Here is a 13,832-nt window from a genome sequence, read left to right as displayed (position 1 = left end):
AAAATCTTATGCTTTTATTTTCAAATAATTTTCTTCCAGATAATGACGCCATAATATTTATGTTCAATTACCTTGAAAGCAAACGTCATTAATGACCCGAAAATATTGCTGAATCATTTTGTTGCACAATAAGCAATGCAGTAATGATGTTGTAATCATGAGTTTGCATATATAGATTTCTGTCACTCCATATAACTTCAAATTATGCTTACATTTGCTTGAACATAATACAAAATGGATTGTAATGGTATCTTTATCAAGATAATCACATTATTCATTGTTATAGTTTTTATGTTAAGTTTGGGAAACAATGAGGTTGAAGGAAGACTAATCATATCCGAAGAAGAAGACACGGAGTTAGAAAGGCATCTCAAGATTCTTAACAAACCTCCAGTAAAAACAATTCATGTAAGTTTTTCACTTAAATTTTTCTCGACCAATTTTTTTTCATACGGCTTAATTTGATTATGCTAACAGACAGAATGGGGCGATATTTATGATTGTATCGACATTTATAAACAACCTGCATTCAATCATCCTTTGCTAAAAAACCATACGATCCAGGTTAGCCTGTTTGCTTAAAAATATGATCATTTTAATAATATTTTCCCTTTCTTTTTCGAGATAAAAAAGAAGAAAAGATAAATATATTATGCACACCTTTCTGATTATTTCGGGCGTTTCTGGAAACTAATTGTTTTCAGATGAAACCAAGCAAGGAGCTGAAATACTCGACAAGTGAGGCACAAAATGTTGATGCTCCTATGGAAAGTTGCCCAAAAGGAACAGTACCAATCCGGAGGACAAGTAAAGAAGACTTAATTAGAGCCAAATACTTATCATCACCGGAATCCATATCCAATGATTCTGATGAATATGTATGTTTTTACATCTATCTATAAGTACATGGTGGGATTCGAAACTTCGGTTTTATATAATCTTTTGTATCTATGAATATTCGTATCAGTGGGCAGGTATTGAGTATAGCAAAAGTGGTGAAACATTTCCCGGGGCCTCTGCGAGGATAAATCTTTGGGAACCACACGTAATAGATAATCAATCTAGTTCAGCTGTAATTTCTTTAAGATCTGGTACTGATAATCAATACACCGAAATACGGTATGGGTGGACGGTAAGCAAATCTAATCCATTCAAAACTGACCAGTCGTTCTAATTTGCTAGCTTTTATCATTTTTAAAACCATTTTATCAAATTTTTGTATACGCAGGCAAACCGGATACTCTATGGCAATGAAACGGGAATTCGATATTTTGCATACTGGACCGTAAGGATCCCAAACTACAATTTTCTTTTACATATTGTAACTAGTTTGAAGTTTCATAATTGAGGTTAATATATTTTTGACAGGCTGACAACGGACAAAGGACTGGTTGCTATAATATGATGTGCCCCGGTTTTGTTCAAGTACACCCACGGTATCCTCTTGATAATCGTATCTCAAAAACCTCGGTGTATGACGGCGTTCAATGGAAAAATGAAATTAACGTGTTTCTGGTAAACTGATCTTAGAGATTGCTAAACTTGACACATTTTGGTCCTTTGGCATGGCTGCAAGAATTATAATGTGACACAGCGTTGGCCTTATTGCAGGATGTTGAAGGAAAGAAATGGTGGTTATTAAGACACGGCAACATAGCTATTGGATATTGGCCAGCAGAACTTTTCCCACTATTTGGTAAAACCGGTGCAGAACGTATATATTGGGGTGGACATTCGAGAGATAATGGAGATGGACATGGTCCTCAGATGGGAAGTGGATATTTTCCGGATAAAAATTATCATCATGCTGCTTGGTTTAAACACATGAAATATTATGATGATGAATCGCTTACATTTGTGGATCCTGACGAAAAACTCATGGAGAGGATTATTGGGTGCCAGCGACATTATGACGTGTGGTATTTCGGGCTTCAGGTGGAAAGGGGTCATACCCTCCAGTTTGGAGGACCTGGTGGCAAATGCTAATTAAAGTGTGTCTACTGTAAGTTGCTTTGAGAGGGATCCCATTGAGGAACTTTTTAACTGTGACAAAGTGTAGTCTTTCTTTAATAAATTTGCTTTAGATTGATTGTAGACTCAACCGCTATTGATAATTCAGTATCCCATTTTAAATAACAATAACAATAGCAAGTCAAACCAAATCCTTTATATTTGATAGTAAGTGAGAAAAATAAATCAAAATATATTAATACGTAGAGGCTAGGTAGTTAAAGTCTAATTCCTAGTAGTTGGAATGATTGTTGGCCATAGAGGTACCATAATTCGACGATCGCTTTTGTAGTAACAACCCGATGCAACCAATGCAGGATGAGAAGAATGAAGCGCTTCGAGTTTTCTAGTTTTGATATTGTATGCAACTTCATGTGCATGAGCACCACTGCGGCATTCAAAGATCACAACATCTTGATCCACTGGACTGAAAGCTACAAAATTATACCTTGGCCGTGATGATACACATATGAAATCCCCTATATCAATATCTTTGCACACCAACAGCCAAGTCGAACCATTAGTGTAGCAGCCATCTTGGAACACCCAAACACTGATAGTGCTTACTTGCCGTGCATTCTCAATTTGGCCATAGCAAAGAAGCCCTTTTGATTCCCCAAGGCATTGTTGCCAAAAACCAACCCTACTTCTCCCCTCGGGCAAGTTAAGTAACCTACATTCACTACCATTGTTGTGGTTATCGTTATAAGCTATAATGTTATTTCCTCCACCATCTATCCAATACCACGTTCCACTATGGTTAACTATTTGCACGCAAGAGTGTATACGCGTTTCAGTTTGGTGGGAGCATGTAACTTCACGAGTACTCCATTCACGAGTATCAGATAAGAAAATATGGAGATTAAAATTGCCAGACTTGCTGTAATAATATGGGATGTGAATTACCTTATAAGTTCCGGTGGAAGATTCAAAAACAAAACCAGTAAGGCCCGCACATCCATAAACTGGAGGTAGAGGGACACATTGTCTAGTGAATGGATTGCATATGAAATAATCTCCTGGGGAGTATGGATAAAAAGAACAAGGAAGTAAACCATTACTTGAAGCTAATGGGAACATGCACCTTTCTTCTTGTTTATTGAGCATGCTTGAATCCACAACGAAGTTGAAAGAAAACCCATCTTTACTAGATATGATTTCGTGATGAAGTTGAGTGGATGAAGTTGAAATGAATGACATCTTATGAATGGCACCATCAAATTTGTACTCGGCACTCTTAAACCAATATCTGGTAACGAGTGTCCATAGGGTACTGCTACCACCATATCTTGCCATAATAAATTTGTTAAAAATCAAATTAATGAAAGATTGGTTTGAGAAAAGGGATAAATATGATTTTGAGACACACCTGAACTTGCATGTCGACTTGAAAGGAAGACGAACAAAAATCTCCAGCAAAACATCTTCTGGGAAATAACAAAAATTAGGCATCTTCGCAGTACGCAGATTTGATATAGGTGAATAATGAATATAAATCGGCGTTATTAATCTGCTTTAGGGAAAGAGTAATTTAGGACCTTTAGGTTTAATAATTACAATGTGCTTTTCATTTAAGGTCCAATCAGAAGTCGAATTACCAATTACTTAATGGGCTTTTTGTTAGGATCTTTCTAAATAGTCCAGAAGAATAGCTCCTAAAAACATTTGTGATGGTCTTTCTAACTTCTACATAGTCTTATCAACTTGAATAGGTAAAAGAATTAGAACAAGTTTAGCAACTGGGAAGTAATATGTACCTAAGTAAAGTAGGTTGTGATAAATACACTTTTGCGTCTGATTTGATCTCAATTCTCTACAGGGCCGGCCCTGCCATATAAGCGATTTAAGCGGCGCTTGAGCCCACAAAAAAAAAAGGAGGCCACGAAACGGGAAATACTTTAAGATTTCAAATGATAGAAACGGGATGACATGTCAAACTTATGCCATACAGGGTGGAATGCGAAAAAGAACAGACTTGCAAGCGGCCTCTAGTGAAAGAGTAGATTTGTTAGGGACCAAAAAAAAAAGTGAGATTTTGTTATTTGTAAGCTTTCTGCTTAACAAGAGGCCATCAAATTATCTTGGGCTTTGGGACTCCAAAAACGCAGGACCGGGCCTGATTCTCTATATTGTTAGTTGGGAAAAAAACGGTTCAGTCCAAACCCTCTCGAAAAAGAACGAGTTAGTCCACCCCGTTTCAAATAGGAACAGATTAGTCCAGCAATTTTATAAAGACGCTGCTGACCTCCACAAGTGTTTGATAAAGAACACGTGAGCGAGTGGAAACTGTTTTGTAACCGACACATTCAACATGGACGCGACACGTCAACAATTTTAAATAAAATAAAAAGTAAGTAAAACAATTTATCTTTTAACCCGCTAGTCCAAAATCGACAAACTTTATATATTTGGAAAACATTTTCCGAGAGCTACAAAAAGAGTACCATATGACTATATAATTATCATTTAAAAAAAAATAATTTACATTTGTGTGTACAATTATGTATACCGCTGCAAAGATCCAAAAAAATCCAAAATCCATGATAGCCAGACTGCCACCCTAGTCCGCCATGCCAAGCTCCAGTTGGATAACATATCAGCCATGCCAAGCTCCAGTTGGATAACATCCATAATAGCCGGACTGCATCGAGGAAAAAACAATGAACATAAGAAATCGCAGCCTGAAAAGAAAGTAATTATCCTTTCACCAACATCCACATAAGAAAACAAAGCAAAAAAACGGTCAAAATAAAAAGTTAGTTTATGGTCAGAGACACAATCCATGTGGGCATTACTACACAAACTTAATATGGATTCGAAACATCCCAGTACAGTGATTCATTGCAGTTTACTGAAAAAGGGATTACTAACATGCACAACTAGAGATGGCAAACGGGCGGGCCGGGGCTGGCTTGTTGCGGGTTACACGAGTTCGGGTTAACACAGGCCAAAACCCGTGGGTCGATATTCTTCACGGGTGGTCATTTCTTCAACCCGCGTCCGTAACGGGTAAAGCTTGCGGGTTTACAGGTTAACCCGGCTTGTTTAATTAATGTTGAAATTAAAACTTAATTAAGTTAATTTGTGGTCCTATTTAAGCTTTGACCATCTTCAAATCTCTAATCAACACAAAAACCATACAAAGATGCATTCAATTTCAACATAAAAATCAAAGACAGATCCATTCAACACAAATCAAAACCCATCTTTTTTGTTCAATTTCTGAAACTCCATCTTCTTCTTGGATGATTGAATCCCCACTTTTTAGCTGGTGTTGCTTCTGCTTGTGCTCCTACCTCCTCGATTAGCAGGCAACAATCCACCATTACTCACCAACGACATTGTCATATGTTTTGGAAACTGAAATTGGGGTTTTGGTCTCTGCAATTGATTGAACAAGGAATCAGGGATGATAGAGAAAGAACTTTTTTTTCCATCTTGCAAATGTACTGCAAGTCTGCAAACAAGAGATAAAGAAACAAGGCTAGTGTAAATCTGCTTTTACAGTGACAAAGCATGGATGCAAAACAACTCTAGGTTAATTAAATCAAAGTGTACAACAAACGGGACAAATATGTTATGATAGTGGAGGAAGTATACACTTCTCAATTAGCAAATCCAACACAGTTAACTTGCGGAGACATTTTATACTACTAGTACATTCATATCCCCATTCAACAACATCAATTTTATGTAACCAAATCAAACAACTAAAATGAAAATCAAATTACACACAACCTAAAGTTTCTCAGCATTACAAAATCTTACCTAAAGCTTGCTTCCTCAACCTTACTATCCATTAATTCTTGAGCATTACCACTAGGTTTCCTCAATCCAGAACCACTAAATACTACTTGTTTCGTAATTGGTCCATCAAGTAACCAAAAAATACAAAAATTATAAATTGGGTGTGGGTCTCTGTTGTAATAATTCGATTGCGGTAAATACGGATTCGTTACTCGGACTTGTAAATATTTTTAAAACAAAAATATATACACAATTTGTCACAAGATCAAGAGGAACCAGGACTCAGGATTCCAATGTGTTTCATATTCAAGTGGCTCAGAAAATAATCCTAGGCGATTATAGCTCAAAATAAAACAAGTATTAACTCTATCTTTGCCAAATTAGATTCCATAAAATATTACTTGTATATTATAAGCATGGCACATCAAGAATCCCTAGGACTAAGCATGTTCCATCAAACAAAATCACAAGTAATTAATTGAAATCATAAATCAATTAAAATCGGTGCAAAAAGTGAATTAAGAATTATTTAAATAACCACATGGCTGAAAAACAACTTCCTCCATCATCCCAGTATTGGGGTTTAGCTACTCATGATAATCATGTTCTCAAAATACATACTTGATGCTCAAAATATGATTAAAAGAGTGAAAAATATAATACAGTGAAACTACGACCCTCTTTAAGCGTCCAGAAAAGAACGATACCTCGGTGCTGCTGTTGATAAGCGACGCTGGTATTCTGCTGTTGAATAACGACGCAGGTCTACTGCTGCTAGCACTGTTGAAGAACGACGGTCCTGGAGGGTCCGTTCTTCGTCTTCTTCTTCCTCCTCGAGCAGCAGCAGGAAGCTTTCCTGCAGCTTCCTGTTCTTCGTCTTCCAGCCTCTCTGCTGCGTCTCTGTGGTCTTTAAACTTCCCCAAACTTCTTGATAAAACCTTCTCTCACTTCCCACCAGCCTTTATATACCAATAGGGTCCAAATAACTCGATTAAATCCGAGTTTATCTCCCTTTTTCTTCACGTGCAGTTGAGAGAGAAATCTCTTTTCTGTTGCTTTGTACGCGTCTTCTGTCAATTTCTTACGCTCCAAACTTCTCCTAATCCTTAAACAAGACTAGATACACTTTACTTCAACGTAAAACTCTCCCAGAATCTCTAAAAATATATTTGAAAACTTCACAGAGAACACGTATTCTGTTTGGACTTTGATCGCTTCTCCCAGCCATTCCAGCCCAAGTTGATCGATAAAATCACTTGCATACGATCTGTTTATTCTTAACAGGCCTAGCCCAATTGATTTCAGGGATTTAATCTCCCTCAAAACTGCCTGGAAATCCAACAGAGAATTATCAGACGTGAACTTAGTTTTCCCGCCAAATTCCATTATTTGAACTTTGAATGTGGTGTCCCCTTAACCAGACCTGGTGTCCCTTTAGCAGCTGCTTGGAAATGGGTCACCCCTTAGTAATTAGGTTACCCCTTATCCAAAATCAAGGATCCATATAGCAAGTGTCCTCTGGGGCATTTTCCGCACTTTTTTCGGGGTTCCTCCGGGGTATTTATGGGGTACTTCCGGTACACTTCTGGGGCGCTTCCGGCACTCTATCAACGGAGGTTCAAACGCCGCATTTTCAGCCAATTTCGCCGCAAATCCTTATTCTTCTGAAAACACCTACAAATATATAAAATAACCAAATAAGTACAAAAATTGGTGCTAACACTATATACAATTGAGATATATTAGACACATAAATGCGTCTATCAGTCTCTTTGAAAATCTATTATAATGATAGAATTACAATCTTTTCTGAATTTACTTACCCCTTGATACACCCTGACAATCCATGCATAAGCTTAGACCCATTTGTGATTTCAATTTCATGGTGTCCTTCAAAACTTTCCCTATTCAAAACCCATGAACGAATTTATTATTAGGGAGAACATTAGTGAGAGATTGAAGAAGAGATTCAAGATATTTAATGGTTTATTCTATAGAAAGTGATTATGCAGGATGTAACAGCAACAAACCCTAACTCCTTCATTTCCCTTCTCTGCCGATTCAACATAAATCCAATTAGTAATCAAAACCCTGTATTCCCATAATTCAAACCGTTAATAGTGAACCTCACTTTCTTCTCAGGTTCACTTTATTACCATCTGATTCCATCTCTATCTCACAGATCCACCTTCAACTGATTTCAAAATCAAATTTAAATAACTCTCAACTTCAAAAACTCGATCTAATTATCTTCAACCTCTAGGGAGCACTAGCAACACCCTGTGAAATAAAGATGGAGGTGGTGAGGAGGCGCAGTGAAAAAGAGGAGACAGTGGAGAAGAAAGAGAAGAGGAAGAAGAAATGAAACATTCTCTAGGGTTTTTGTATTTTATATCCTAAACGAACGAATCTGATTAATTCTAGATAATCTGACGGTGGAATTTAAGCATAACTTATTACTGTAGACGGGTTATGGGTTGTACCCGCGGTTTTGCGGTCCGGGACGGGTTAGACCGTTTTTCCACAATCCAGCATTTCTACAACCCTAACCCGGCTTGTTTAGCCACCAGCCGAGCCGGGTGCGGGTTTTTTACGGTCCGGGCCGGGTAAATCCGTGGGTTTTGGCTTGTTTGCCAGCTCTATGCAAAACAAATCAATCATACTCACACCCAGACCTACTTTTTCATGAGAAGTATATTGGTGCATCAATATATTCATCCATGTGAAACATTCCTAAAACCAGTCCTTCATATCCACAAACAAACCTACTTTTTCATTGAAAATACACTGGTGCACCAATGTGTACACAACTGCAAAACATGCATAAAATCGATCATTCATGTTCACACTTGGGCACACTTTTTCATGGGGATTATACAGGTGCAACAATGTGTACAACCATGCAAAACATGTAGAAAAACGATAATTCATAATCACACACAAACCTACTTTTACATGGGAATCACAGAAGTGCACCAATACGTATACCGCTTCAAAACATGCATAAAGCTAATCATTCACAACCATACACAAACCTATTTTTTCATGGAAGTTACTTCCCACAGGTGCACCAAATATTACACCGTTGTAAAACAAGGGAAACATACTTTTTCATAAGATTTACACAGGTGCACTAATATGTACACCCCTGTAAAACATGGACAACACCAATCATTCATATAACAATCAACAAGTGTACAACTATATACACATTAGATACCTACATGTGCATAATTATGTACACATTAAGAATCAATATGTTATTTCATTAAACGAAGGTTATAATTATCAAATTCAACTAAGAAATCCTAAAGCACACAATCATGTTATCAGTTAGGACCAATATTAAGGCAGGAATCATCAAGGGAACCAAAGAATATAACTAGAACAAATACCTTGCACTATGTTGCATCATCTTGGGCTGCAAGCATAGCAACTTAAATTGGGAACTCATCTTTATCATCTTTGACCTTCACTACACCTGCAATTGGGATAAAGAAAAAGGTTGAGAACTTAAGATACACACAGATTTCAAAGACAAAAAAAACAAATAGAAATGTAAAAATGAAAGAAGTGACATGGAAATAGATGTCTATCTGACCTCAACAGAGTAGTCGATAAAACCAATTTCTTCTCCATTGGGATCTGTAATGTTAGAAAGTGCCTCAAGGATCATTGCATCGTACCTGTGAATGAAGCATCAACAACATCAAGCAACAAACAAAGATTTCTACGATTAGTGATATACAGTTCGGGTATAATTTGTTTTCATAGCTCATACACAACAACAAAAGCTTGCAAGAAACATACATGGTGTACAATTACGTACACATTAACAATCAACTGGTGTACAACTATATACACATAAAAAATCAACAAGTGTACAACTATGTACACATTGAATAACATGCGTACAATTATGTACACATTAAGAATCAACATGTGTATTACTATGTACAGACTAAAAATATTAGCATCGACTATGTAATTCATTTTAAAATTTAAAGTGCCTAAAAATGTAGGAACAATCCAAAGGAATTCTTAAACTTAGTAGAAGAATTCACGGTTGCTAAAGGCGGAAGAGGCATGGATAAAAAAAGAGAAACCACATTTGTAGTGACAATGTATAGAATACTATCAACATTGGTAGTTCAATACTCCCATTATTTTTTTAAGCTTTATCCAACTAGAATTCCAAATTCCTAACCATCCCTCTTTCTGAGTACTGTTGTTTATTGTGTCCGACATAAAACAACTATCACATATATATAGTCGATTCTGTAATTAGGGAAATGGGGAAGGTAATAAATAAAAAAAAGCATGGCCAAAAACATTTGTTCCACTATAACAAAAAAATTAACAGAGAATGAAATTTTTCCATTGTTCTTGACTGCAGTCTTATTATCAAATATGCATAATGCTCTAGAAGAGTTTGTATTATGACCATGTGAACTTATTTGGTATTGTCCAGATCCCTTTACGTCCAAGCATCTCAACCTTTTTACGGTATACAAAAAGAAGATAAAAGAAACTAGTTACAAATCAGTATACAAAAAGAAGATCAAAGAACCTACATATTGTTTCCAAACTGGTAAATTAATTGAAGAAATTGAACTCACTGTGGTGATTCAAATTTTCAAATACATCTAAAATGAAGGAAAAGAGAATTGTATATAGGTACAACAAATTTCTGAAGGTGTGGTATACCTTCTTGTGCACTGATGTTGCGGTGTACCTTCTTGTGCACTAGTCTAGTAAGTAAAATCTATGAAGTCCATATGTTGTAAATTCAAAATCCATACAGTAAATCAAGGAAAATCAAATCGATGAAATAAACATTAATGTTTAGAAAAATACAGCAACGAAAATAAGATTCATATAAATTTTCACCGTATCTTCACTAAATTAACTTTATCAAGTTCCCTCATGTTGATTTTCACATGTTGAGTCGACGACATCCTTTAATAATTGCAACAAAATGAAATTCAACTATTCATATATCTTGATTAATCATCTTAAGGTGAACAAATAACTGAAGAATTTACAAAAGAAATCCAAAGAAATCAAAATAATAAGAGAACTTACCAGATCTGTTTTAATGGTGTTTTTCTATCGCCTATTTGATGAGATATGAAAAATTCGAATTAGCTGATGAAAATTAGTAAGTTACTAGCAGTAGCAGAAGAAAATAAGATGTAGGAAATTGAAGAACTCGGAATCATTCTCTGTAAAAAGAGAAATCATGAAGAAAAAAAACCCCAAATCGCCTCTATCTCTCGCCAATTTTTTAAAACGAGAAATCATGAAGAAAATCAACGTGTACAATTGGTAAAACGAATTAATCCAAGAAATCTCCTCCAAAATCTCTCTCGGTCTCTCTCTATCGCTCCCTCTCCTTGTCTCTGAATCTCTCCTGAACATTGAGATCTAAAATCGAAACAATTCAAAGAATTTCAACTCTGAAAGGGTAATTTTGATACTGCGAATATTCTGAATCGGTGCATATTTGGACTAACTCGTCTAAATTTTGGACCAAACTGTTTACACAGGGATAATTTGGATTAATGAGTACTAGGCTTGGAAACATAGGACTAGAGCGTCCAAAGCCCACTAACTTTGGGACTAAACGTCAATTTCTACTTGTTAGTTAGGGCTGTGCATAAAATCCGCAGCCGTTCGCAAAACTGCGGGTGAAAACTAATTCGCAACAGTCTATGGGCCGAACACAGGTGAGTTCTCAAATCCGTAAGGTTTAGCGGTATGGTTGCGGTTGGTTTTGTAAATCTGCGGATACACCCACACCGCAGGGTGGTAAGGGAATTTAATAAAATTACTAAGAATAATATTGAAAGTTTTAGTTTTATATATAAACTTCTTTATCCTGAGAGAAACTCAGAAACCTAATTAGTAATTACAGAATTTTCATCATCGATGATTCAAAAACCAACTCCTGTCTCTCTTCCATGATTCCATCGATCAAATTCAAACCCTAGAATTTTCATTACGTTTTCCAAATTCGTTAGTTCCTCTCATTCTCGGTAAGTAACTCAGCTTTGAGATTCTTCTTAAACTATATACAAACAAAAACAACAAAGAAAAAAAGGAGGCGCTGAGACAGAAGAGGAGACGAATAAGAAGGAGAGAAGAAGAAGGAAGAAAGAAGAGGTACTCTTTTCTGCTCAATATATCGTCAATTCGAACTTAGGGTTTTGCTTTGTATGGGGTCAATTTGAATTACAATACCCTTTCTTAGGTAAAAATGCACTTATTTATATCATTTTGATTCTGGAATGAGTAATTGGTCTTATTCAAGAATGGGTTTACTATTTATTTTTTTTGTCATCAATTTTATATGAAATTTGGGATTTGAGAGAGAGATATTCATTGATTGTCAACCTGCTGAAATCAATTAGGGATTTGATCGGCAACCTCATGTTGTGTTTATGCTGTTTTGGTTAGTTTGAAATAATTAGAATAAATTGGATTAGTTACTTGTATATACATTGTTGTGTTTATTCTGGTTCTGAATGGTAGTTGTTTTATGCCACACCTCCATCATTGCATTTCCTTCTTCTTATTGTGCATACATCATTAGTTTCATTCCCAATACCAAATTTGGTTATCCTCTTGTAGATGTAAATAATATATGTTGATATTGATGTCATTACCGATCATGTGGCAGTAACAATCCCTTGCATGGGCTGTGATGCTACATCTTCACTGAGGTTCTGTCATGTGCGTTCTTAGATCATTAATTATTGGTTTTGAGTTTGTTTTTTAGCTGGAAACATAATGGGGCATGTTTTCATATTGTATTTCTATTAGCTACAGAAATGGATAGTACATAGCAGTATATTCTTTTTAGAATAAATATCTTGCTTTTGTGTTTTATTTAAGCTTTGGTAAGTAATCTAGTCTATACAACGCACAGCCCTACATCACCCAATGAACAATCTAGCACTTCTTTGGATGGTTATATCAACGCACAGCCCTACATCACCCAATGAACAATCTAGCAGATCTGCAAAATCTGAAACTAGTATACTGACATTGGTCCATCAACCACTAGTTAATCATGGCCTTGGAGGGGAGTTATGTTAGTGATACCAAGGCGATTTTGCAAAAGTAAGGTGCTATAATTGTTAAAGTAACTTCAGATGGTGGGTGTTTGAAAGACGAACTACAGAAGCTTGGAAAAACATTACAGATAATTGAGGTTGTAGTAAATGACACGGATAAAAGGCAAGAATCAGAGCAGGCTGTGAGACTTTGGCTGAGAATGCTGAAGGATTCGCTGCTAAGTAAACAACGCATGTTAATCTTGCCATGATAAGACAGAATTGCTTATATATTATTCATTCCCCCATACTTCTTGCCTTTTTGTTCCATTCGGCATCATTCCTTGTAATAAAAATTAGTGAAAATTAAGGATACTTCTACGCTGCTATATATAACTCATGATTCATTTCTCTTGTTTTGTTGATCACCTAGTCTATGACTCCTTCTCATTTTACAAATGCGGAAGAAATCTTGAAGGAAATTCAAAACATATCTATTATGGATTGAATGAACTAGTCCTCAAATCCAAGGACTTTTTTTTTTGCAGCAGAAGTTCCATTGACTTGGCACAGACTTGTTGCATTTGATAGTTTACCTTCCGTTGTTGCAAGAATTGGTTCTTTTTTGTTTCCGTAAAAAAAAAACACAATACTCTTTTGTGTTAATGGTTAACTATCCTGTGTTAAAATTCTAGTTTCTGAACTTGTATTTTTGTTTGTTTGTTTTATTTATTTATTTTTTTCCCAACGAAATCTGCGGTTAATCCGCATCCGGACTGTATCACCCGCTAATCCGCGGGTGGCTGGGCCGGACACGGTTGGATTTTCCAAATCCGCAATTTTGACGGATTGGACGCGGGTGACCCCTAATCCTCAATCGTTCGTTTGTTGCACACCCCTTGTTAGTGCTCATTTTTTTTACTTTTTTTATTTTTTTTTTATTTTTTGCTAATCTGGTCACAGACCAAAAAAAACTAGCAATCTACTCTCACACCTCTGGTTTCATATCTACCAGTG

General features: G+C 36.2%; 1 protein-coding gene across 1 annotated transcript; it reads left to right on the top strand.

Moving 5' to 3' along the window:
* Positions 1-274: 274 nt before the first annotated feature.
* On the top strand, positions 275-2,089 carry LOC113327252. The gene is made up of 7 exons (XM_026574675.1): positions 275-408; positions 478-564; positions 705-878; positions 968-1,132; positions 1,229-1,285; positions 1,369-1,515; positions 1,612-2,089. Exons 1-7 carry the CDS (start codon positions 292-294, stop codon positions 1,984-1,986), a joined length of 1,122 nt encoding a protein of 373 aa, XP_026430460.1. The 5' UTR covers positions 275-291; the 3' UTR covers positions 1,987-2,089.
* The last annotated feature ends 11,743 nt before the right edge of the window (positions 2,090-13,832 follow it).

This window comes from Papaver somniferum, chromosome 1 (genome assembly GCF_003573695.1).
Source record: "Papaver somniferum cultivar HN1 chromosome 1, ASM357369v1, whole genome shotgun sequence".
NCBI classification, from domain to species: Eukaryota; Viridiplantae; Streptophyta; class Magnoliopsida; order Ranunculales; family Papaveraceae; genus Papaver; species Papaver somniferum.
The sequence above is the reverse complement of the archived record's forward strand: the minus strand, read 5'-3'. Positions and strand labels throughout refer to the sequence as shown.

Bases quoted from the DNA above. Each gene is read 5' to 3' on its own strand.
- LOC113327252 (XM_026574675.1), top strand. From the start codon at position 292: ATGTTAAGTTTGGGAAACAATGAGGTTGAAGGAAGACTAATCATATCC. The intron at 409-477 runs GTAAGTTTTTCA...TTATGCTAACAG, and splicing joins CTCCAGTAAAAACAATTCAT to ACAGAATGGGGCGATATTTA. The intron at 1,286-1,368 runs GTAAGGATCCCA...TATTTTTGACAG, and splicing joins GATATTTTGCATACTGGACC to GCTGACAACGGACAAAGGAC.